Consider the following 26,875-nt stretch of genomic DNA (forward strand, 5'->3'; position numbering starts at 1 on the left):
CTAATTGATTTATATCAAATAATATATTCGATTCACCTCATATTTCTTTTTATAAAATTCTTCACTTGCAAGACTCTTTTTTTTTTTTTTAATTAGAAGTGTATTTAACCATAAGTTCAATCTAATTAATTGCCGATACGCTGGGGATAATATTTTTTATTTAAAAAAAAATATTTTTGACATTAACATATTAAAAAATTTAAATTTTTTTTAAAAAAAATTAAAAAAATCATTTTTTTTAGAAAACACAATTTTAATGATGCATATATCAAATTAGGTCTAAGATTGTAGTTGAGTTTTCATTCTAGATTATATAGATTTCATCTTCTTTTTTTACTAACTTCCCCACCAAGTATAAAATAGGAATTTACACGCTATTTTCAAAGGTAATTTCACTAAAAGTGGTGAACATAGCATGATAGAAGTTAAGAATAGTTTGATACAAAATACAGTAAAATCTAGGGGTGATCGAAGTGGTTAGGACCTAGAAAGAAGCATTCAATAATTGAAGGACTTGTTTTGAATAAGATAAAAGTTTGAAGGACTGGTGATGCAATAAAGCAACATTAACATATCAAACATAATTATCATTTAGTAAATGATCATGCAAAACGATAAATACTACCGAGTTCTAAAATAGACTCCATACCAACAAGTTGAGATGGAACATGTAAACAACTATATACAGTCTCCCACTCCCAACCTTAATTTAGTTCCAAATGCATGTCTTAATTATTACATTTTCAATTGAGTTTAAATTATTATCTTTTATCCATTTTATCTTAAAATAATTGATATTATATAATGCCACCTTCCTATCCACATTCTTTACTAATTAACTCCTCCTAGCGAGTTCTAAAACAAAGCCCTAATATAGATTTAAGCTCCACATGCCCTAAGAGCAGGGGAGTTTTTGATATCTTGGTATATGATATCTTGCTTTATTGTTATTTTTATGCTAGCTTATTGGAGTATATTTTATATGGATAATTATTTTTTGTTCGGTTTGATTTTTATCAAAAAAAAAAATAACTAAACCAAATTTAAAAAAAAATCAAAACCGATTCAAACCAACTGGTTCTAGTTTGATTTTTTTAGAATAAAAACCGGTTCAAACCAGTATGGCTCGCTTTAACTCAGTTTTTTGGTTTGACTTGGTTTTTTCCCCGGTTTTTTTATGATTTAGGTTCGATTTGGTTCGGTTTTTTTGGTTTTAGGCTTATAAAACCAAAACCAAACTAAACCGGTCAGTTTTTTTTTAAAATTTTAATCGGTTTTTTTCATGGTTCGGTTTTTTCAATTATTTTTTTCTGGTTTTTTAGGTTTAATCGGTATTTTGATTTTTTTGCTCGCCCCTAATATTCTATAGCCCTTTGAAGAGGAATTAGCTAGCACCTGAAAAATCATGTGTAATTTATACAAAATGTGTTTTTGTTGCTAACAAACAATAAATGATAAGATGACATTGTTTAATATCAATTACATCTAAGCCAAAATTGATAAATTATTTTAAAAAAATTATTTCTCGACTGATAAAATAATCATACCTTTTGGACTAAAGTAAGTTTAAAAAACAAGAAATTATAGGCATAGAACCTCCTTATTTGTTCCGTGGGCTAGAGAAGATAAATAACTGTTATAATTTGAAATCTTGTAATCTTTTCAATACAAAATTGAGGTTTTGGGTTTATAAAAATTTATCAACTTACAATTTTTTTAGATTAATTTTTTATTCTCACACCATTAATTATCATTAATTATGTTGATGTTCTATTTTAAATTATATATATTTTTGATAATTTCTAATAAAATCTTAACTTAAACTTTGAGTGAATCCCATAATTAAATTAATTTTAATTTCTATATTGGCTATTCTTTCATAAATCTTTATAACTTTTATATCAAGTGGGACCGTTTATTATTATTATTCTATATAATTTATATATGCACAAAAAATTAGTTGAAATCTGCACAAACTAGCTTGAATATCTATATTAATAATAATAATAATAAACAATTCATGATACTTTCACAACAATAGCTTATAAGATCCCATACTTTAGCTTCTAATTCAAATCCATACAACTATTTAAAAATAATAATTTAAAAGACATGGTAAATACATCGTACACACATAAACAAACCATTTTAGATAGCAACAATGTAAGAGAGCATTGGATATATAGAGATCCCAATAATACCAAGAAAGATTGTCATTGAGGCTGAGGAAGTTTGCATGCACCTCTTCAATATGGTGGGCTCCCTCACATGCTAGCACACATATTATATGTATAAACAAGTTTTTTTTATTTGATTCTTAATTCTTTAAATGAAATAATGGAGATCAACTCTCAACCAAACAAAATAATGAAAGACAAAATTAAAAAAAAAAATCAATTAAAAATTAAAAAAGATCTTGAGTTAACTCGACTAGCTTGGTATGACTTTATAGAAAGGAGACCATCAAAACTCACAAAGTTAAAGTTCAAATAATATAATATCGAATAATGAAATTAAAAAAAATCAATTTAAAGAAAAGAACCTAAAAAAATAACAAAAATCAAACTGGGTTAATCTTCAAAACCCATAATCGGAGTCATGAGACCGAGTTATTCTATAGAAAGCATATGTGAAAAAAACCATGAAGAAAAATTCTCAATCATCCAAAACTAAAAAAAAATTACAACAAAAAATTAAGGATCAAATTTGGTATAAAAATTAAAAGAGATAAAACAACAAGGGATGAAATTGAAAAGTAAAATAAATCAAGAAAATAAAATAAAAAAAACAAAAACAAAAATATAGCAATCAAAAGAATGAGGATCAAATTTGATATAAATATTAAATAAAATAAAAAGTGAGGGTTTAAATTAAAAAATAAAATAAAAATAACATTAAAAAAATAAGAATCAAATATGATAAATGAAAAAAAAAATCAAGAATGATGAAATTGAAAAACAATTCTTATTTTATAAATTATTTCAAATAAAAAATGATGATAAAAAAAATATGGACCAAATTTGAAAGAAAAACAAATCAAATTGTTGCTTTGAAAATTTAAGGGTTTGATGTGAAAATTGAGGATGAAAAAGAAAAGATTGCCGACACCAAACCAAATATTTGTTGATCACATGTGTTACTTAGACATAGAGAAGACGCCGAGGAAATTTCAACAATGCCCTATAATTCAACATTTGGCCACAAAGAAATGTTGCACGCGTCGCTAAAAGACCTCGAGCACATCCCCTGCACCTACGTGTACACTCCACGCATCAATTATTATTTTTAATAATATTTATATTTAGTAAATTATCAGATCAATCTCCTCTCAATCTGTATGTAATAACAGAAAAATTATAATGTGAAGATGAAAAAGCTATATAAGTTTAGTATTTTTTGCTTGTAAGAGTAATTTAATCATTTAAATATTTTGAGAAAAACAAAAAGACCAAGCAGCCCTTGGACATTAGGCTAATATTTTTTATTTTTTTAAAAGTAATTAAGTATTTTTACTGTGCAACAAAAAAAAAGATTAATTTAACTATAATTAATTTGATAATGTTAAATGAATCTCATGAAAATTCCATTATACCCTTTAATTTTGCACTTTCCTGGCCTGTACCGTAGAGGACAAAAATATTATTATACTATAACAAGTATAATAATTATTAGCACACAGCACAACACCAATGTCTCTTAGTTTTTTTATACATATAATTAACGCATACAATGATTGATTAATTTTGTGGAACACATTAATTAAGCTTTCAATTCACATTTCAAAATTTTCATTGTCCAAAATAATTAACGGCACCTACAATTGATTTTTAATTTCAATTTTTTTAAACTAAACTTGATTGTTCTATCTTATCAGCAAGGTAACAATTAAACCAAAATATTGATAATATTTTTAAATAAAAAATATTTTAAAAAATAATTATAATCATACTTTTAAATAGACTAAATCTTCAAATACAAAGGTAATATAGAGCTCATATTTTAAATTTACATCCTTCTTTTGATTTCTTGGTATTTTTAACGAAATTCTTCACGCCTTCTCGAATTTCAAAAACAAACAAACACCCACGATAATAACTTGATCGTTGTAGTAGTCGTCGTTGCTTCTGAGCTTTTATATAATTTATTATAAAAATTACCTTTTTTAAATGCGTAATTAAATAGAATTTGGTTAAATATAAAGAAGAAAATCAACGAACGATATTATGTAATCCAGCCAACTGGACAATGTCGGTTTGCCAGCCATGCAAAACGAAAGAAAAAGGCAGGCCTCCCTTTTTTTTTTTTTTTTTTTTTTTGCGCTCTCTCTATAATAGCCACAGGACCAACAATATAATTAATTAACATGCATATGAAAAGAAAAAAAAATCAATGGATGTTATAGGATATTTATGTTTGTTTTGCAATTGCTTTTATGTTTGTGATGAAAAAACATAATAAAATATTTGATAATGGTAAAACTCTGTTTTATAATGTGGAATTTTTTTATTTATTTCTTCAGATTAACTCATATATATGACCCGGAACCCGATTTTTTTGTCAAGTCAACACTGGTTTTAATAACTATGTCATGAACTAGCAATTAAATTAGTGTTAATATGTTCATAATTATGCTTTGTTGCAGGAATATTCGAAGACAGGCAGAGTCTTGCTTCTGAGCTAGGTTCGTGCATGTACTCTGTTTATGGATTTGTGCTTTCCGAAGTAGAATTAAGATATCAATTTCTTTTAAATGTCGCTGTTAATTGGAAGAAACAGAGAGGCTAATGTCAAGTAACCTTGTATTATGACCAAGTTTACAACATGACAGCGCAATTTCCTCTTATGATACACCTAAGAAATCTCTCCATATTTTGAAACATAGCAGAAGAGAAAATTTCTTGTGGGAGCATCAGCTAGCTCCTTTCCAACTACATATTACCTTGTGTGTAGCAGCTGGAATATATAATTGACCAAATTATTTTCGAGTACCAATCAGGCATAGATAGCTGGGTGGAAAAGAAGATCAGGTGATCGATCCTCTCTAGATCAGGTATGGCGTGCTCTTTCTAGACTTGTAATGAGCAACTTTGAAGAGGATATGGTCCCAAAGACTCCAAGAAGTAACCCAAAAACAAGAAGGATCACGTTTAGGGTTAGAACAGGCTTAGATATTTGAGCCCATGAAAGCTTGATGTAGAAGGCACAGGGGAAAACTATGCAAATGCTGACACTCACAAGGGAACCAGTGAGGCTGAGGACATGCTCAAAATATGGAACCGAAAGGGCTAGAGCTAGTATTACCAGTAGCAGAAACGAACCCACAGCGCCTCTTATAACTGTCTTCGTCCTGGAGCTAATAGAATTAGGAAGGTTGTGTTCTAGCTGGATGGCGAAGGGTGCGAATTCGAGTGCATATTTGGTCATGGGTGTTAGCACTGTTGCCCACAGTGCAATCTTTGTGATGATATGATGTCGAGGCATGCTTAGGGTTATTTGAGAGCTGACTTCAGGCCCGAATAGCCTGGCCCCCATGAATGCTAGTGACGCGTAAAGTGCTGTCACCGATGCAAAGCTCACTATAGATACCTGGAACCAAACGTGAAGATCAAGGGTGAGCAAAATATTCTCAAGCATTAATACGTCAAAATTATGGAATATTTTATATTCAGAAAAGAAGAATATACCATTGTAAACTTGGATGGATCTTTCATGGATTTATACAAGTCGGGGAAAACGATGTGGCCAGCATAACTGAAGATGTAAAGGCCGGATATGGCAGGAATCTTGTGGAGGTGGAGCGCGGGTATACTGTGATTCGCTTTCACAACTTGAAAGATGGCAGTGCATGCGACGGAAGTGAAGATGACGATGGACATGAGAATGCCGCCTGATGAGAGGAAAGATATGGAGGAAAGATCTCTCAGCCACAGGCTAGGAAGCGCTACCAGCACCCCCGTCAAGGTCAGTAGCTGAGATTTATATAATTTTGCCCATATTGGTAACCTAAGCTGTGTCCCTGCAAATACTGTTATAAGATTGTCATGAAGTGATATGGTGTAGGAGACTAGGGCCATGAAAATCTCCAAGTAAATGAAGGTTGCAGCTAAGAATCTTCCATTGGAGCCAAATGCATGTTGACCAATATCTGTGTAGCTCCTTGACTTGGGACTCTTAGCGAGGCATTTTCCGAGCAGGTGGGATGTATATGCACATATTACACCAAGTCCAGCTAGCAAGAACGCAGAAACCCATCCTCCATTTTCTAAAGCATAAGGAGTGGATAGCTGCCCAAGCCCTGTGACGGAAACACATGCGAATCAATCAGCCAAAAACTTCTTGATTCACTCTAAGAAGATGGAATCAAGAGATTTGAAAGCCTTACCGATGAGCATTCCGATCATGTTGATGACAGAATGAGCAAAGGAACTATTAGCCTGATCAGTATGATGCTCAACTTCTGCCTCGTTTACCACAGCGCTCTTTAAATCCTGGGTGTCGTGATCACACTTGCTCCCTTTGTTCTCCTCTACGCAAGCATCACAAGTCACCCGCTGCGGAACCAATTTCTCGCCATGCACCGACTCACTCGCAACTTGAATGCTCCGGTGGGAGAGACAATCTGCAGATTCAGGGCAGAGTAATTTCCTGAAGGACTTCCGTATCTGGTTCCACATGATAAAACTCTTGGATACCCGAATTTGGAAAACAGAAAGAAATAGCGAGAACAATTAATCGGACGGTGTAATTGTAACTATAGCAGCTTGTATCCTAGACAGAAACACCTAGTTGACGATGAAAAGGAAGCGATAGGGTGGGTATATTTATAGCAGAAGATGGATACAACGTAATACTATGCCTACCATTTGTAAGAATCTAGCCATTGTATCTGATTGGATTTCCAAGTGGTCTGAACCAAGTGGTACAATTGATCAAAGGGAATCTTCCAGGGGGAGTTGGCAATTGGAACATGTTGCTTTCCGACCAATGTGAAGATACTGGAGCACACAGGCAGGGAAGCGTCGCTATTTCGGAACACATCCTGATGATGCCACGAAGTCTGTGAATTAAGCATATGATCAAATTCAGGAGTACACCTGATCATAGTTTTAAGATCTCGTTTGATGGTTGGCTCGATCCAAGTTACATATTTTAAGTTTTGATTGGGTCTACCGGGTCAATTTTTTTTTAAATCAAAACGATGTTGTTTTAGTAATTAAAAAAAAAATCAACAGGTTTGCAGTCGGGTCTTGACTGAGTCTTAATTGTCGCGTCACATCGGATTTTTTCTTCTTTTGTTTTTTTTAATTTGGCTCGGTTCCAGCCTCGGATCGACCGGGCCGAGTTTCAAAACTATACACTTGACTATATGATTTAAAAAGAAGAAAAAAAAAAAAAGAATCAAGAAGAAGAAAAAGAAGAAGAACCGTAATGAATATTATAGCTCAACTGAAATTAATATTTCATTTTTTCATAAAAAAAAAAAAAACCATTTAATAATGCGATGCCTTGATCTTTGATTGGAGTATAGGAATATTTGATTAGGTTAGTTTTTGAGTTCTCTCGACTTCGGCTATGTTTTGCGTCATGCCTGGATGATTTTTAATTAAATAATTATCATATACATTAATTAAATCATTTTCCACGAAATGCTTTTGGGCAATAATATGTTGGAGGAGATCGTTAAAACTAAATTATTGTTGCAAAATTCTTTAAAACCATTATAGTACTAAAAAAGACTATGCTTTCGGGCAATATTATTCTGGTATTCTACATGCATATCTGTTGTTAATTTTTTTTAAGTATTATTATTCTCTGCATAGTGTTTTCTGATGGTGTGTGTTTGTAAATTTTCCTCTATTTTTTCTTGGAAATAATTAAATCATCGGTCTTTATAATGTTTTTGGAATAATTGAATAATTTTTTGAAGCAGATGTTCCAAAGTAGAATTTTCATATTTAATTGTTTATTAATAGAATATTAATTGTTTCAAATTTCAAATCATTGAGCTGTAATAATTAGTATTTTTTCAAGAGATTCCAAGTTTGGGCAATAATCATTTGTTGCGTGTTTATGTTAAGTCCGTGAGTGGAGAAATTGATGACAAATGTTTTATCTACAGTGAGTCGCCATATATATATATATATATATTGCGACTCACTGTAGATATTGGGAACATATTTGGAATGGTTTTTTTTTTTAAAAAAAAAATTGAATTATTTTAAATTATTTTTTCATAATTTTAAATTTTTTTAATATGCAGATATTAAAAATTATTTTTTAAAAAATAAAAAATAATTTTGTTAATATATTTTCAAGCAAAACACATTATAAAAAAATAAATATTATTTCATTTTCAAACACCCTCATACTTTTTTTTTTTAGATTAACATGGATGTTCGGACCAGATTGCATGTATCTCGATCAATTCCACGAGTCATTAAATTAATAACCATGTAAATTTTTAGTGATCCTGAAACTCGTAGGACACAAACTGATAATTTTTAGAAAGCAATTCTTAGTGTTTTATGAAATTTAAATTTGTATGCTATCAAATCCACTCCTCATAATTCATTTTTATAGTTTCATAGCTCATCCTCTTACTTTTTTTTTTTATTAGTTTAATGTGGGTGTCCGGGTCATCTTGCACGCGATATTGAATGAAATTTGAATCTTTATGCTACAAAATCCATCCCACTAATGCCGTATCAATTAGGTTCTATTTATTTGGAATGGATCCAATATGGCTGCGTTGGCTGAGAATTGGATCCTTTGCTCTTATTCCCACGATATGTTGTGTAAATCTTTTGGGTATCTTTGTGGGAATTTCCATAAGCAGTGCTTGGGGGAAGCACAGATGCCAAATGCCACACAGTGTGATATGACCTCTGCTAACTGCCTGATGATGTGAAGGGAAGATAGGGGTGCCAAACATTCCAGTTGAAAATGTCACATAGCCCTGTATCTGAGAGGCAAAATTGCTCATGGAGAACGAATCCTGCAATTTTCTATTCATTAACAAGAATATATCGTGGAATAGCATACATATAATATTTAAACCCCTCTTTTATGTTGCTCAGAAATTATATACTTTTATTTTATTATTATTATTATTAATATAAATGTCTTAGTCAGCTTGCGTATACCTCGATTAATTCTACGATACTGTAATTAATAACTATAGTAAACTTTTAATGATTCTTAGGTTTGTAACACTCAAACTAGTAATTTTAAAAAAATAAATTTAAAATATAACTAGTTAAAAAATAATTTTATTTTTTCAGAATTAATAGAAATTAGATACCTGAATATGTACATGAACGCTCTAAAAACATGAAAAAAAATCTTACTTTAGGTAAAATGAACCCAACGATATCTTTCCAGTTAATTTGGACAGCATCCGTATATATCCACGATGTCGGGCCCTTTAAGTACTGTAGAAGAAAAATGAATCCCAAGGCCCTGTGTTGCATGCACATGGATTCCTTGGCCGCCCGACACCAGCCCAGAACTCTGACGCTGACAAAAATTTTAAGTGAATGTTTGGTAGTATGATAGTGGTTATTTTTTAAATAATTTTTTGTATTAAAATACATGTTAATAATATTTTTTTATTTTTTAAAAATTATTTTTGATATCAGCACATTAAAAAAATCTAAAAAATATAAACTATATTAAATTTTAACAAAAATTAAAAAAAAATTTAAATTTGTTGGAACACAGTTTGCACCCCAAACGCTTCATAAATCACTGATATCGTCATCTTCTTTATCTTTCTTTCTTTATTTAATATTTATTTACACCGGCCCTGGCTAGCCCTCTGAAAGAAGAATATATATATATGCATACACATCACGTTTTTTCTTAAAATAAACATCATTTGTGGTTGTTCACCGGATGTCAGGCATTACGTTTTGCGGTACACGTCATTCCGAACGCATTTGACAGGCAAACATTCCTCCACTGCCAGAAAGTTTGGAAAACAAATATGCTTCTACTAGTTTCTTTTGATAAATGAAAATTCTTGGTTCATGAAAAAAGACCAGGGAAAAAAGCGGTATATATATTTAGGGGTGACTGATGGCGGTTGGAACTTGTTTTTAAAAATTTTTAATTTTTTTTTTATTTTATAATCGTTTTGATATTTTAATGTAAAAATAAATTTTAAAAAATAAAAAATAAAAATAAAATAATTTTATGTATTTTTAACGAAATATACTTTAAAAAACAATCTTTACCTCACTCTCAAATCAACACTTATTTTATTTCCAACATATCCAATGCTAAAAGTTGAAACTAAAAAAAAAAAAAAACTAAATTCAAGAGACATGAATAACTCCACATAAAACAAGTTGAAGCTTAATTCCTAAATATCCTGATATTTAAGGATAAAATTAAAAATAAAATAAAAAAGATTGAGTTGTTGGATGGTGAAATTGAAAAAAAAATCAATAAAAAAAACTTCGAAATAATGAATTGAATTAACCTACCAAATACACGATCTAGATTATAAGTTCAAAATAACTTTATAGAAAGTAAATAAAAAAAAAAATTCTAATTAAAAAAATTTAGTTACAAAAAAAAAAAAAAAAGAATCAACTCGGGTTTAACCTATCAAATTCATGACCTGGATCAAAAGATTTGGATAACCCCATAAAAAAAAAAATCAAAGCTTAATTTTTAACCAACTCAATGTTGAAGGATAAACTAAAAAAATCAATTAAAAAACATTAAAAAAAATAATTTGAGTCGACTCATATTAACCTATTAAAACCATGACCTAGTTAATGAATCAAGATAAATTCATAAAAAATAAATAAATAAAAATTATGAAACCTCACATCCAGTATATATAATATTGAATATTTAAATAGATAAAAAAAAATCTAAATCCACGAGACTGATATATAATCTAATAAAAAAAATCATTAAATAAAATTTTAAAACAATTCAATAATAAATTATAAAATTAATAAATATAAAAATATAAAAATACAAAATAATATTATAATAAATATTATTTTATAAATGTAGTTAGACTTTTTAGAGTTTTGTTAATTAATCTACTAGCTAGCTAGTACCGTAGTGATTTATTATTTGCCAATGATTTGGTCAGTTAGAGGTGGCAAATGGGTAAATAAGGATGGAGCTGGGTAATGTATTAGCCCTTAGGAAATTTTTTTTTTTTTTTTAAATGGCTATTAACAAAAGCTAATTTGCCTCGGAAAACATCGTTTACTATGAGAGCGATTATTGTTTACTGAGATGGCATAGCAATATTGTTTTTTCACAAATTTTAGTCATTATGGATAACTCAGCCCTTTTATATAGAGCATGATAAAAAAAACTAAATTATCTATAAAAGAGATTTTTAAAATTGATGTACTGGGGCTCTTTCGAATTCTCAAGTTAGTTTTTTTTTTTTAGTTATAACCAAATTAAATAAGAAATAATTTAATAAACATAAAATATATTTTAAAAATAAAAAAATAATTGGTGTATACAAACACAAGCACAAGCATGGAGGAGGCATCTATAACCTTTTAGTGGGGCATGGAGCATTTCTTGACTATCAATAATTACTTTTCACCATGTTGTTGGCATTTTTTTTTTACAGTGTTTTTTTTTTATTATTTTTATTGTAATGACACGTGATATTGATGATGAAGTGGTTTATCATAGCGGCACTTTTTTTTTTTTCATCCTTTTCTTTTTATTCCTTATAATTCACGTTAGCCATTTTATATTTTAAAGTTGTTATCTTATTTATTGAGATTTCAATTTTAATTTTTAAGTTTTTGATTTTTAAGTTTTGTTCTTGATTTTTTTATAAATTTTTGATATGTTTTTAATTTTATCATTCAATCCCAATTTGTATATATATATATATATATATATTTTTCAATATGGTCTTTATTTTTTTTTTTAGTTCCTTTGTTAAATTGATTTTTCTTTTTAATTTCACCCTTCATTAAAAAAATTGTAATTGTTATCTTATTTATTTTTTATTTTAATTTTGATCCTCATTCTTTTAATTGCTATTTTTTTTAGATCCTTTTTGTCATATTAATTTGAGTTGATTCAAGCTGGTTTTTATTATTATTTTTTAAATGTTTGATTAAGTTTATATATTTAATTAAAATGATATTTGACATTTACCATAATAACAAGGGAGGACTATAATGATTGTGCTAACTTTCCAGGAACGAAAGTAAACATTGGCGCTTTATATTTAAATGGATTCGATGGCTATCCACCGCCCACCGCCATCAACCCATTTAGATTTGGGTACCCACGCAATCCGCTACCCAACAGGCCATGAGCCGACGAGGGGTTGTAATTATATAGAGATGATTAGGTCATGTCGTAGTTTCACTAATAGAATCTTTAATTAATTCTAATTTATTAAAAATAAGGGCATGAAGGGAGATATAATTACACGTGTGAAAAAAAAAAATCAAATTAAAGTTTATATCCATATAATTTACCCGATTAAAGGCAAAAACGAGTAAAAAAATATATTCAATTCCGGTATCAATGTATATATATATATATATATATATATATATATATATATATATATATATCTATCCAACGGTTCTCCACCCAAATTTCTTTATACAAAAAAAAAATCATATTTAAAATTTTACTAGAAATAGATTATGTGTTTTATTTAATGAAAATGAATCATAAAAAGTATATGAACCTTTTAATAGAAGTTCGCTTCCAGCTAAAGCTTGAAAACTACCTCCAATAAAATAACTTCCAATGTTTTTAATATAAAATATTTTTCTAACAATTTTTTTTAAATAATTAAATAAGATGATTTAAATAAATAAATACTAAGTCTAGGGTCTCTCCCCAGTGCCATACGAGCCCAAATATTCTATTTTGTTTTTAGATTTTTTACTATATAAACAACAAATTGTTTTTGTAAATTTTTAATATAATATTGAGGTTTTAAATTTGTAAAATTACATTAATTAAAAAAAATTTCAAGATCAATTTCTCATTCATCAATAACTTATTTTAAACTTATTAATATTCTATGTTAAATTGAGAATAATCTACAACAAAATCTTAATTAAAAAAATGACTATATACTTTTAATTTGAACTAAAAATATATATTCATTAACAAAAACAAGTTCTTAAAAGAGAAAAAAGAAAGAAGAAATCTCATGTGAATTAATACGGAGGTGGAGGATGACCCTCCATCACCAACCCTAGAAATGACATGGCTGTACATAGGGCAAACGGAATCAATGTGGTAGGGAAAGATTCTTGGATGCATACCTCTCTCTCTGTCATCAATGGCTAAATTTCTTAAACGAAGGGTCCACCTTATAAACTCTGATAATAAATGGACGTAGCATCAGAGAGAGAGAGAGAGAGAGAGAGAGAGAGAGAGAGAGAGAGAGAGGAGGAGGAGGAGGAGGAGGAGGAGGAGGCAGGCATGCAGCATCGTGTTGACTGGGGGCCCGTGTGTTCCATGCAACTGACTCGTCGGAGATATACCACATGCATCTGCTCAACACCAACCCTTCATGCATGAGAGGTCCGGTTCCCATCCATCCATGGCAATTATGGCAATCTCACCACTTCTATTTCTCGATTTTTGTCCCTTTTCCCACCTAAATAAATATAGTTTTCCAACGAAGAAGCATTGTTTGGTGTCCAGGAAAATAATAACATCACTTGTCACTTCCTCGCATAATAATTAAACAGTAGCAGACATCATTAATTCAACCTGTTTTATTTCCCTTTTCATGGCGTGCACGTAAAATTAATTTCTGTGACAAAAGGAAGAGCAGTAGTCTCGCCTTTCTCTCTTATGTTACTTTTTGTCTAATTGTATGATGAAATCTTGTTTTGTCTTATAGAGACATGCGTGTTTTGACCGTTGCTGAGGATAATACGTACGTTCGTGGAAGGTTTCATTTCTCATACATATTGTTAACATTTTAAATTCTTGAAAATAATACAAATTATATTTTAGTTAAGTTTATAGGTTAAAATAATTTTTTTTACGTGATGTTGAAGCTTTGTTAATTAAATAATTATGAGATTGAATTTTATTGTTTTTATTTTATTTAATAAAATTTAAAAGAGTATTTGAGAATATAGTGCAAACCGTGTTCTCTTAAAATTTATATTTTTTTTTGGTTTAAAATGATTTTTTTTATGTTTTCAAATTATTTTGATGTATTTTTAAGTAAAAATTATTTTAAACTACTACCTGTTATTACAATCCCGAACGCATTTTTAAAAACAAACTAGTGTAAAATAGTATAAGCTTCAAGTACAAAAAAAATTTATTTAAGAAATGTTTTAAATAATAATATAAATTATATTTTAAATCTTAGTTAATAATTTAAATTTTTAAGTTAAGATAATTTTTTAATTAAAAAAAAAGTAGAAGAGGTAAGCAGGGTATTACATATTATTCTTTAACAAGAAATATTTGGTTCGTATTACACAACTCTTTTATCTCTAGATTAAAAATCTACCAAAATATTCGTCAAGATTTAGTTAATTAAAGTCTTTTCAAAGGTAATTATATAATGCTTGAAGACGTAGGTATATAATTAACTGCGGGCTGATATATGGGTAAAACTCTAACTATATATATATATATATATATATATATATATAAGGGTGGTTAGGTGTATGCAAATAAAGTTAACCTAAATATTTCATATATTTATAGGTGTTTAGTTATTTTAATTAAAATTATATTATATCAAATATTAAAGAGACCTTAAGCTTAAAATGATAGAATGATAGACTATTTGTCAATATTTTTGTGTATGTGTATAAAAGCATAGTTTTTAGACTCTCGCATAGTGGCCGGTCAGATTTAAAACCCGCGTTTCGAGTTTTGACCGGGTTATTCGGATTAATTTTTTAAAAAAAATAATAAAAATTATAGTTTTAGTGAAAAAAAAAAATTCAACATATTATAATTGAATTTTTAATCTGAACACACCAATTTTTTTTTTTTTAATCAGACTTGATTCTAGCTTCAAATTAACTAAGTCTTGATTTGACACACCGAGCAGGACTGGATTTAAAAACCATAATCAAAATCAAAAGTATGAAAAATGCGTCGTACGTTTTCAAGTTTCTTTTTCTCGTCAATATATATATATATATAAATAATAGTAATAATAATGACCCAAAAAAGACAAAAGAGAAACACCTGCTACGACTTGATAACTTAATTTTGCTGATATAGACTTGTATAACCTGACAGTCAACGTTCAAACAGTCAAGAAATTAGTATTAATAATTATAAAATATGAGAATCGCATTATATTATAATATATATAAATTGAGTTTACTATCATTATAAAATTTAAAGAATATTCAGACCTTATATATATATATATATATAACGGTCCATCTTTTAACATTCTCGAACCCATAATCTTTTTACAAGTACAATTAGTTCACTACCAGACTACATGTTTAACCAAATATTGGTTGATTTTGGTATTCATAATAGTCTTTGTTTGTTTTTTATTTTTTCAAGTAAATATCTTGATATTTCATTGAAATTCTAATTTTATGGGTATTTAATTTTATTATTATATCATTAAATAAAAAATAATTAAAAAAAAACAAAGTTATAAAAACCATGAAGTCTATAATCCAAGTCGTAAGTTTAGTTGATTAAGTTATAAAATCTAGTTTAATTTAATAATCTTAATATTAAAAAAATCATCTTGAATTATTTTTTTAAAGTGAAATATGTATTTTACCAATTATCTTGGGTAATATTTAAACATGTCAAGTCGATTAATTTATATTAAGGTAATTCTGATACAAATTAATTTGAAATTCAAGTTAGATAAAGAATAAATCTAAAATTTTTGAAGTTTATCCAACGAGTTGAGTATACAGTACCAAAAAATTTTTTATGGCTTAAATATCTTTCTAATTTCTTTTTTTGTTTATCCAATTCGGTAAAAAAACTAGTTATTTTACTATTTGAGGGGTAAGGGGTGATGGCATCTCTAAAGTTTTGAAGTATTTTAACTTGGTCCTTGCATTTATAGAATTTTTTATAAGAGGTGTCCATTTGAACCTCTAAAAATAATCCATTTTCCTCATGGCTGTTTTGTTTTAACTTAAAGTTTCAAACTTGTACGGATACTATTTATATTGACATGCCACTTGTCAAATTGTAGTTCCACCCTGGACTAGCTATTTTTAGCAATACTAGTCGGTTAAATTCTGATATATTTTTATGATAAGAGTTTAGGTTTTAAAATAATATATACATAATTAATGATAACTAACTTAGATAAAAGAATTCCAAGACATTGAAATATTGATATATTAAAAAAACTGAACACTCGATTTTGCTAATTTGATATATTCTACAATTATTAATTTGTATTATAAAGAACCTTTTTAAAAAAAATTAAAAGCTTTGTTAAGAATAATACTTGGATATTTAATTTAAAATTTAACCAAATACTAATACTAAGTTGTCTAACCTTAATATTATTAACTAAAAAGTTAAGATATAGGAAGTTTTTAATTAGGATGCTTAACAGTCATATTAGTTATCCTTTCTATTTATATAATTAGGGTTGTATATAATATTAATAGTGTAACCACACATGATCAAAACTATAAGCTATACAAGGTAACATATATTTTTATATTTGTGTCCTAAGATTCAACATTGTATTTTCTATAATACGCTTCCTCAAGCTAAAAGTGAAGTTTCCTCATAAAGCTTTCATGCAGCTTGGACAAAAAATAAGAAAGGGTGGGAGGAGAGAGGTCTGGTAGAAAATCAGCAAGTTGATCCTTAAAAGAGATTAAGCAAACTTGAATCTCTTGCTTGGCAACTTTATCACAAACAAGGTGATAGTCAACCTCGACATACTTAGTATGAGCATGAAAAACATGATTGACTGATAGATAAGTAGCACCCAAGTTATCACACCATAACGTAGTCAAAGAAATAAAAGGAAGGAGCTTTGAAAGTAGAGAACAAGTCCATTAAATTTCAATAGTACCATCAACTAAAGCCTTGTACTCAACTTCGATAGAGGAACGAACAACAGTCTGTTGTTTCCCTGATTTCCACGAGATAGGGGCAGAACCAAGAAACATAAGATACTCACTCGTAGATTTTCAATTATCAACACCGTCAACCCAATCAGCATCAATGAAACCACAAAAAGATAAAGAGTTACTATGAAAAATGTGTAGACCAAAAGAAACTGTAGCCTGTGCATAGTGCAGAAATACACTTGATAGTAGCCTAGCAAGTTGCAGTGGGAGCACAAGAAGACATACTTGCTCTGTGAAGAAAATCAAAAGCATATTGGCATTAAGTGAGCATAAGTCTCATAGATATATATTTAACCTCATTTCCCAAGAAATAATGGATGGAGTCGACGTTCCGAACCTTGAACTCTGAGCCCAGTAACAAAATAAATTTAGCAAGTAAAGTTGAGTTACTTCCTGTAAGAAAAATGTTGTCAATATACACAAGTAAATTGACAATATCACTAGCTATATGCAGGATAAATAATGACGTATTAATCTTAGAAACACAAAAACCAATAGATAACAGATAATCACTTAAATGATTATACTATGTCCGGGGAGCTTGTTTTAAACCATATAAGGACATATATAGACGACACATATGAAAGAATAGAGTAGGTTAAGTAAATCCAAGAGGTTGTTCCATATAAATCTCTTCTTGAAGTATAAGCCAATTGATAACAGATAATCACTCAAGTGATTATACCATGTTTGGGGAGCTTGTTTTAAACCATATAAAGACATATATAGACGACACATATGAAAGACTATAGTAGGTTAAGTAAATCCAAGAGGTTGTTCCATATAAATCTCTTCTTGAAGTATCACATTCAAGAAGGCTTTATAAACATCAAGTTGATTTTTGATCCTCTAACCATGAGAAAAAAATAATAATAATAAGGACCAAACCGTAACTGGTTTAACCATAAGACTAAATGTTTCTGAATAATCAATAACCTTTTACTAAATGAAACCTCTGGCAACCAAACGTACTTTATAGCGTTCAACACAACCATCAACACGCTGTTTTATTTTGTATAGCTAATAAATACCAACAACATTCATAGAGGGATGGGAAGGAACTAGAGACCATATACCATTAGAATAAAGAGCATTAATTTCATCTTGCATCGCATGATGCCAAGCAACACATCAGTTTGCTTCATTAAAGGTGAAAGGCTCATGATCAAGAAATGAAGCCAAACAAGAAGAAAAAGAGACGACAAGATGGGATGTCTTATACTATTGTGAGCGAAGAACCATTTGATGCTGATGTGGGACCTAAGTAGGAGGTGAACTACTAGAGACCGAAACACTTTCTATATCTTAACTTGGTATCAAAGCTTCTTCTCTCTATTTTTTTCAAACCCTATTCTATATAGGTCCTAGTCAAGACATCACATCTGCTATTGACTCTACTGATGACAAACTTGCTATGCTAATCCTCTACTATATTCTACCATCGGGTTCTTCTTCATCTTTTATTGTCCAACATCTACAAGCTTTTGTGTATTAGCACCTTATTCCTCTTCCATTCTGACATCTGGTTCTTCGCCTTCTTTAATTATTCATCTCCCTTAAATGTTGGTGAGTTCCTAATTGCTCCTCTTGTTATTGGTTTAGAGCTTCTTTGATAATGTGGTTGCAGTTGCCTTTCAAATAACTTTTTATGTTAAAATGCATGCCAGTGATTTTTTTTATTTTTAAAAAAAATCATTTTGATATCAGTATATTAAAATAATTTGAAAACACTAAAAACATATTAATTTGAACTAAATAAAAAAATAATTTTTAAATTTTTTTTTCAAAAGTGTTTTTTGAAACGCAGAAACAAATAGGTTCTCCTTTTGCTCTTATTTCTCACATCAATTTTGTGGTTCCATTAGCCCTTACACACAATAGGTTATTTTTTAAAAAACTATCTCATATTAACTACTTGTATTGAAGGATGCATATGAAACTTTATTTCCTAGTACAAAAAAAATAAAATGAAAGAAGGTTGCGGTAATAAAAAAAAAAAGTAAAATGAAAATGGTGATTATAATAACTATACATGATATTGGTGGTGGTATTATATTAAGATGATGTGTGTTGCAATGATAGCAAATGAGGTGATATTGGTGACGTAGTGATTGTCGTGGAATTGTGATGATCAGTTGTGGTAATATGATATCTTAAAAATAACATAAAAAACAATTATTTTAATTTCTAAATTTTTTCACACAAAAATATGCAATAATGCAACCAATCATACCATGTTTTATACATACATGTATACACACAAACATAGCACTTTAAGTAGTTGATTGGTGTTTGAAAAAAAAGTGTAAAACAATTACCATAGAGAAGGATTATTTGGGGTATTTATACACAACCAAAATTCTATATCAATAAATTTTATTTATTTATTTCAATGAATTTTTAACCTCAATTTATAAACTGTTACTCCGTTCCACGTAGAATTTCAACTTGAGATCTTTTAAGTATAGACGTGTACCTCACGCATATCTATGCTCAATAATTGATTCCTTGTCCTAGCTAGTTGCTAATCAAACTCACATGATATGAAATACAGCATTTAAATTTCGTTGAATCTCTTGGTTCTTTGCATATCTATAGTCACTAGAACTATAACAAAAGTTCAAGGAAGAAAACAATGATTAGTATAGATGATCTGTACGGGGTTCTATGTGCTGTAGTTCCTCTATATGTCACCATGTTCTTGGCTTATGCCTCTGTGAAATGGTGGAATATATTCACTCCTGAACAATGTTCCGGCATCAACAGGTTTGTTGCTTACTTTGCAGTTCCACTCCTATCCATGGAGTTTATTTCAAGGATAAATCCGTACAAAATGGACCTTCTCTTCATGGCCGCTGATGGGGTTTCCAAAGTCTTGATCTTGGTGGTCTTGCTTTGCTGGGCTAATTTCTCAAGAAGAGGAAGCCTGGAATGGGCCATCACTCTTTTCTCTCTATCCACTCTCCCCAACACCCTTGTGATGGGGATCCCACTGCTAAAATCCATGTACGGGGATGATAAGGAAGGCCTTATGATCCAAGTTGTGGTGCTACAGTGCATCATCTGGTACACTTTATTGTTGTTTTTGTTTGAATACAGAGAAGCAAGACTAAAAATCTTAAAGAGCTTCAAGGGGAGTAGCAGCAGCAGCAGTTTTAGTAACAGTGAGAGGAGCAAGGGAAGTTTCAAGGGTGCTGGGGAAGCACTTGGAAGCTGTGGAGGTAATGCAGATGAAGTTGTTAATGTTATTGTTTCAACCCCTACAAGCCAAGAGATTACTGAAAATGTCAACACCAAGGTTGCACCGGATCCCCAGCAGTTTAGATCAATGGTAGCAGCTGCAGTGGATGGAGATGATAAAGAGGTCCATTTATTCATTTGGCGATGCGTATGTTGCACTTCTCAAGGCAAGATTATAGCTAGAGAAACAAGCATATATACATGTTTGTTTCGATTCATCCCCTTTTAGTTTTCTTTCTTTCGCTAATTTAAGTACTCTACTGTGGATGATTTAGGTTTCTGTGAGCAGTCAGTGCAAGTTCTTCGAAAAGAAGAAAGCATAAAAAGGGGACTAGAATCTGAAAAAACGGAGGGTGTGGAGAAGAACACTGCTGCAGTATCTTCCTTATCGTCAGCTATGCTCTTGCGAATTCTGAAGACAGTGTGGCTTAAGCTGGTGAGGAATCCCAACTCCTATGCAAGCTTAATAGGACTAAGCTGGGCGTTGGTCTCTTGCAGGTATTCTGAACTAGCAGTTAACACATCATTTCTTGAAGTAAATTAATCCAGATTTAAAGCTCAAGTATTTGACTTATCAAAACAAAAGTACCAAAGCTCAATTACTTTTTCCACTTTTTTTATGATCTTGCTACTTCCCTCCCTCCTTAATTTATTGTACTTGTTTGGCTAGATATGGAATAATGAAGCCCCAAATAGTGGACAATTCGGTAACAATCTTGTCAAAGGCAGGTCTTGGAATGGCGATGTTTAGCCTTGGTAAGACTAGAGCAGTCCTTTCATCTATTTCTGTGGGTTCGTTTTTTGTTTCCTCATATTCAACATCAAGAATCATTCGCACATGTATGGTTAATTACGATCACATTCAAAGCTGATTGAAATTTCTCAACTGTAATTAAGGACTGTTCATGGCCCTGCAACCAAGAATCATAGCCTGTGGAAACAGAATGGCTGTTTACGGGATGCTTGCAAGGTTTTTAGCTGGTCCAGCAGTAATGGCAGTAGCTTCCATTGGAGTAGGCCTGAGAGGGACCATGTTGAAACTATCCATCGTGCAAGCCGCCTTGCCACAGGGAATCGTCCCTTTTGTGTTTGCTAGAGAATACGGTCTACATCCAGATGTATTAAGCACTGCGTAAGTTTGAACTCTACGATAATTTGTTTCAGGCCCATGGGGTTAGATCAGTTAAACTCTAGTCCCGAGGTTTCAGTGCATTTCAATGCGTCGGAGGCTGTTCTTCTGGAGATTCTGGTCAAGAAATCCAGGGACCAGAGTTTAACAGTGCTAAGACCTCAGGGATCTAAAATAACTTAATCGCCATTTCTTTCTTATTCCTTCACAGCTCGTCATTGGTATGTTCTGAGTGATTTTATTTTGCAGGGTGATATTTGGGATGATAGTGTCTCTGCCCATCACAATACTTTACTACATTTTTCTTGGCCTCTGATACAAGGGCGTGAAGATTGTGGTTTGAATCCACGCATCCTGCCATCGTAATACAGCGACAGCGTTTTGATTCAAGCATGATCTGCACTCTGGTTTTTCTTCAATCATGTTCATCCGCATGAATTAGGACGAAGCTTCACTGCAAAGTCTCAGCCACATCAGTGAATTAAGTTTGCTAATATTTATAACCCCATTTTACTGCGAGTTACAGATCATTCAGAGACAGTTTTTGTTTCTTGTAGTAAATTAGCGAGGATGTGTGTAGTTCATGGAGAGAACATTGATTTGAACTTAAAATTTCATGTTCAAATCTCCCAGGAATGAAGATGGAGAATTTTATCGAATAAGAAAGGGTACTTTTATAGTTATTTTGCGATTCAAGGACTAATTAATATTCCTGCTATCATCAAAAACGAAGAACAACACAAATTCCAAAAGATGTAAAGCATGAGTTCAAGGGAAAATATTTGTTGACAACATGTTGTCAATAAATAATGGTGACAATGAGAGGCGGCAAGGTCAAAATAAGGATAAGAATTTCACGTGAGGAGACGGGGCAACCCACGTATTACTTGGGAAATAAAGGCTAGTTTAACCATGTGACGCCACATGTCCCTTAAAATTAGAATTAATTTAAGAAAAATGAATTAAAATAATAAATACAGTTTGGAACTTGGCTTGTTAATTAAGGTTAACAAGCAATTCGAACCACTGTGAGAACGCATCCCGTTCCCAATTTTAATTTTAATTTTATTTTTATTTTTGTAAAAAAATAATTTTTTTTATATATTTTAAATTTTTTTAATGCACTAATCTTAAAAATAATTTTAAAAAAATAAAAAAACATCATTTTAATGTATTTTAACATGAAAAATACCTTAAAAAACAACTATAATCACACTTCTAAATAAACTTTTAAAAGAGTTTTAAGTTTAAATTAACTCATCTAATGTAGGTTGATGAGGTGCTCCATTAAGGCTAGTGATTTAGCTTTTGAGCTGATTTGATTGTTTGTTTAATTATGTGTTTAGGTTTTTAGCTAGAGTAAGTGTATTTATATTATGAAAAACTATAATATATATAAAGATTAGTATGCAATGTTATAAATAAGGATAGATTTTAACAACACTCTTGCAATCATTTTTTATCCCAATTTTTTTTTTAATTATATGACAATAAAAGATATTAATTTTTTTTTGTATCAAATATTTTTTTTTTTAAAAAAAAGAGAAAAACAGGACAACCATGTGGGACTAAGATAACAAAAGTAGATTTTTAATAACAAATGATGACATTATATATTTTTAAAAGTTAAATAAAAATATAAAATTAATAACAAAATTATAATTGTATTTTTTAAATTGAGAGACAAAAAATACATTAAACAAAAGAAAATGAAAAAATAATAAAACCCAGATGTTGTGGCTTAGCCTTTTAACTTGTAATTTAGACCATGGACTCAACTGAGTTATAATTTAGAATTAACCGAAATATAAAATAACAAAAAAAAAACTCATACATGTGGACCTTTAAAAGAAAAAACCAAGCATGTCGTGCACTTGGGCTCAAGTTTTTTTTTTCTTTTAAAAAAGAGCAAACGACCCTATTTTTTAGAGAGAGAGAGAAAAGATAGGCAAACAACATTTTGCATGTTGAGGCAATCAACATGTTGCCTACCAGCTTGAATATTTTTAACCACTATGGTGACAAAAAAAAAAAAAATCAAGGCACTAAAGGTGATGTTGAGGTGTTTTTGGATTGAAATAAATTAAAAATTAGGTTTTTTTTTATATATATATAAAAACAAAACACTATTTTTAAGTCATTTCGAATTAAAAACACTTGAACAACACCATTACAAGATTTATAAACTAATTCATCAACCCAAAAGGCTTGAAAAAGATTTAAAACTTGAAATCAAACAGGGTTAGATTTCTCTTCCTTAACTTGGATATGTTTTTAGGCAACACTAAAGTTCTAAACAATCACCATCAAACCTTTATTATCGAATGGAGCCCATGGCACCAAGAACAACCATTTTGGTGGTTATAAATGTCATGAATGACAAGTTTCTTTCTTATCATTGAAATTCATTAATTTCTCTCTTCTCTCTCAAATTAAAAACTAAAAAAAATAATAAAAATAACTTTTGTACCAAAATTAAATTGCAAAAAAAATTGAGGAACGAAATGGATATAAGTTGAAAGTTTGAGGACTAAATTGAACTTGTTATAAGAACTTTGAGCCCAGTACCTATTTTCAATGCTCCTTTTTTTTTTCCACATTGGTTCTCTTTCTTTTAATCTTGTCATTGGTCAACAAATGTGAATCAATTATCCTTTAATTTATCCCTCATAAAGATGCAATTGCCCAAAAATATTTTGAGGACCAAAGTTAAAAAAAAAAATGAGATTTTTTAATAGCAAGCCTATAATGAAATGTGAGAGGCTCCACAATACAAATTCTTATAATAATTTACCCATATGTTTTAGTGTTTTCTATAATTAAAATTAACTATTAATTAAAAAAAAACTAAATCAACTCATGATTTATTGTAACCGCATAGAGAAATCACTGTGAATTATAATAGTATTACAAAGTGATTTATCTCTTTTTTTTTCTTTGATTTATTTTACTTTGGTCACTCAATTTTATTTTGATTTTGGATCCTGTAATATTGTGTTGATTTAAGATTGGGCTTCATGATTTTTTTTTGTTTGCCTATATGTGAAGATCTTGAGATATCAAGAAAATGTTTTGTTACTCAGTTAATGATTGGTTTGAAAAAACAAAATTCAATTGTATTTATTTAAAATAATTAGAGATTTGGGGATTGACTTTGAAGCTAAGAGAAATTTTTAGCCCTTTTAATTTGCTACCATCAAGGACTGGATTACATAAGCAAGGAAAAAGTCTAGGTCTTTTTTTTAGTTGCTAGACTTTTTTTTTTTTGAATTTGATCCTTCCATGTTGTATTTTTTTAGGATTGGAATTAATGGTTTGTTTTGGCTATCTAGACATGGGGATTTTGTAATATTAAGAAAAACTTTTGGTGCTTGGTTAATGCTAAGCTTGGAAAAATAAAATAAAATTATATTGGTTTAAAATAATAAAGGCTTCAATGACCATATTCTAAACTAAATCAAATATGAGGGACTAATGAAATGATAACAATACCTTCATTTATAATATAACCATCAAAGACACTAAACAAAAAAAATCTTTTTTCTCTTTCTGTTTCAACTCTCTCTCTCTCTCTCTGACTTACAAACAGTGAAGAACTTGTGATTTCTCTCTAATATAACAACATAATTACTATTTAAATTCAATTTTTTTTTGTTAAAATTAATTTTTTTAATGTTTTGAATCGTTTTAATGCGTTGATTTTAAAAATTAATTTTAAAAAAATAAAAAATATATATTATTTTAAAGTATTTCGATAAAAAAAATACTTTAAAAGTCTCATTTTCTGCAATAATGTGAATATACTACAGAAAATGCAAATTTGATGTCAATACAGAAACAAAAGAGAAGAACTGTTAGAGAACCTAGAACGACATATCACCGAGCTGAAAATTAATGTGCTCCTGTCGTTGTACTTGGTATGCCTGTCGGCCATGCTTCCACGAACCATTGGCTTGTCCTCGCCTTTCATTTTAATTTAATGTTTATGCCTGTCGATGCAGTAGCAGCAGTCCCATGTGATGCGTCTGGTACTAGTATTCCCCTCAACTGCCACATTCCTCTTTCTTTAACCCAGTTTTTCCTAATCGTCTTTTTCAGTTAAATTATTTATTTAATTCTGTAATAAAATAATTTAATGTTTATTATTTAAGGATACTTTTATTTTTTTAATTTTAGAATAACATGATTACTTTGATGCTTTTGAAAATAAAACCAAAATAACTCTTATCTAGAGAGGTTTTTTTTTTACATTGTTTTTATTTATAAATTTCAATGATATTTAAGGGCATTGTTGTGAATTATATTTATTGAATATGATTAAAAAATGAAAACTTGCTGGCAAACATCAGCCTAGACAGTCCTCGTACTATTTAGATCACGTGTATTGGGTCATTTGATTATCAACTGCTGCCTTTCAGAGTGGTATTTGAAAGCTATCGGCACCCTGATCTTAACGTGTATTCAAGATTATTGGCGGTTTGGATGCCCGTTGCTATTTCTTTTTTCTCCGTTCTTTTCTCTCTTTTTACTTAGATTTTTGCCTAATATCTTAAAAATTCAAGAACAATCTTTTAATTTGTTGATTCTTAAGATTTGATTTATTTTTTATTATAATTTTTTTATCTTAAATAATTTATAAAATTGGTATGCGTTCAATTTTATCCCTCTTAAATTCTTGCATCTTTCAAATTTGGTCCACTTTATTTTTATTGTTATTTTTTGTTGAAAATAATTTTTAAAATTGATTTTCTTTTATGATTTCACCCTTTTTTGGTTTTTTTTTTCTTATCAAGTTTAATATCTATTCTTTTGATTGCCAATTTTCTTACTTTGACATGTTTTTAAAATTAATATTTTAAAATTGATTCATAATAAACTTTTGATTGGACCTACATCCAAGGTTTCATGAGTTGTGAGTTTTTAATATTTAACCAGGTTTAAGATATTTGTTCGGGTTTGCTTGATTTTTTTTCTCTTTTTTTTCTAAGCTATTTTTTTCCCTTTTCATCCTTCAGTATTTATTCAATTGAAAACTGAGCTTCTTTTTTTAGCTTGCTTTCTATAGATTTTTTTTTTCCTTAAAAATGACTCAACCTTTTTGTTTATCGTTTTTTGTTGGGTTTTTTTTTTTCTAATTCTTTAAATTTTATATTTTTTTTTCCATTCCCTTCCTTCAATATTTGAAATGATTTTTGTTATACAACTTATAAGGTTAGAATTCTTTTTCTATTTAATCTCCTATATTTTATTTTTTATTTTAAATTTAGTTCTCATTCTTTTGATTGATATTTGTTTTATTTGAGATATAAAAAAAAAAATTATTTTTTTTTTTCTCTAGAATTTTTCACTGATTTTAAAAATAATATGGGTTTTCTTAGATTTTTTTAATTGTTATTCTTTGTTGGATTTATTTTGG

General features: G+C 29.6%; 2 protein-coding genes across 3 annotated transcripts; one reads left to right on the top strand and one right to left on the bottom strand.

Annotated features, from left to right (window-relative positions):
- Positions 1-4,782: 4,782 nt before the first annotated feature.
- LOC118040894 (amino acid transporter AVT1H) lies at positions 4,783-6,788 on the bottom strand. The gene is made up of 3 exons (XM_035047969.2): positions 6,383-6,788; positions 5,685-6,295; positions 4,783-5,586 (listed from the first exon to the last, which is right to left on the bottom strand). The coding sequence occupies exons 1-3, from the start codon at positions 6,672-6,674 to the stop codon at positions 5,047-5,049; spliced, it is 1,443 nt and encodes a 480-aa protein (XP_034903860.1). The 5' UTR covers positions 6,675-6,788; the 3' UTR covers positions 4,783-5,046.
- A 12,815-nt stretch (positions 6,789-19,603) lies between these two features.
- On the top strand, positions 19,604-22,375 carry LOC118040887 (probable auxin efflux carrier component 1d). 2 transcript variants are annotated; one of them, XM_035047956.2, is made up of 6 exons: positions 19,604-19,856; positions 20,190-20,497; positions 20,606-20,828; positions 21,001-21,086; positions 21,228-21,462; positions 21,709-22,374. In XM_035047956.2, the coding sequence occupies exons 1-6, from the start codon at positions 19,726-19,728 to the stop codon at positions 21,773-21,775; spliced, it is 1,050 nt and encodes a 349-aa protein (XP_034903847.1). In that variant the 5' UTR covers positions 19,604-19,725; the 3' UTR covers positions 21,776-22,374. The 2 variants fall into 2 exon arrangements, with proteins under 2 accessions (XP_034903847.1, XP_034903838.1); XM_035047947.2 differs by having other exon boundaries at positions 19,604-20,497; positions 21,709-22,375.
- Positions 22,376-26,875: the final 4,500 nt, after the last annotated feature.

The sequence above is a fragment of the Populus alba genome, chromosome 14 (genome assembly GCF_005239225.2).
Source record: "Populus alba chromosome 14, ASM523922v2, whole genome shotgun sequence".
NCBI classification, from domain to species: domain Eukaryota; kingdom Viridiplantae; phylum Streptophyta; class Magnoliopsida; order Malpighiales; family Salicaceae; genus Populus; species Populus alba.

Coding starts and splice junctions, on each gene's coding strand:
- LOC118040894 (XM_035047969.2), bottom strand. CDS start 6,674: ATGTGGAACCAGATACGGAAGTCCTTCAGGAAATTACTCTGCCCTGAA. Junction 6,296..6,382: donor CATGATCGGAATGCTCATCG/GTAAGGCTTTCA, acceptor TTTCCGTCACAG/GGCTTGGGCAGCTATCCACT. Junction 5,587..5,684: donor ATCCATCCAAGTTTACAATG/GTATATTCTTCT, acceptor GTTTGGTTCCAG/GTATCTATAGTGAGCTTTGC.
- LOC118040887 (XM_035047947.2), top strand. CDS start 19,726: ATGATTAGTATAGATGATCTGTACGGGGTTCTATGTGCTGTAGTTCCT. Junction 20,498..20,605: donor CGTATGTTGCACTTCTCAAG/GCAAGATTATAG, acceptor TGGATGATTTAG/GTTTCTGTGAGCAGTCAGTG. Junction 21,087..21,227: donor AATGGCGATGTTTAGCCTTG/GTAAGACTAGAG, acceptor ACTGTAATTAAG/GACTGTTCATGGCCCTGCAA.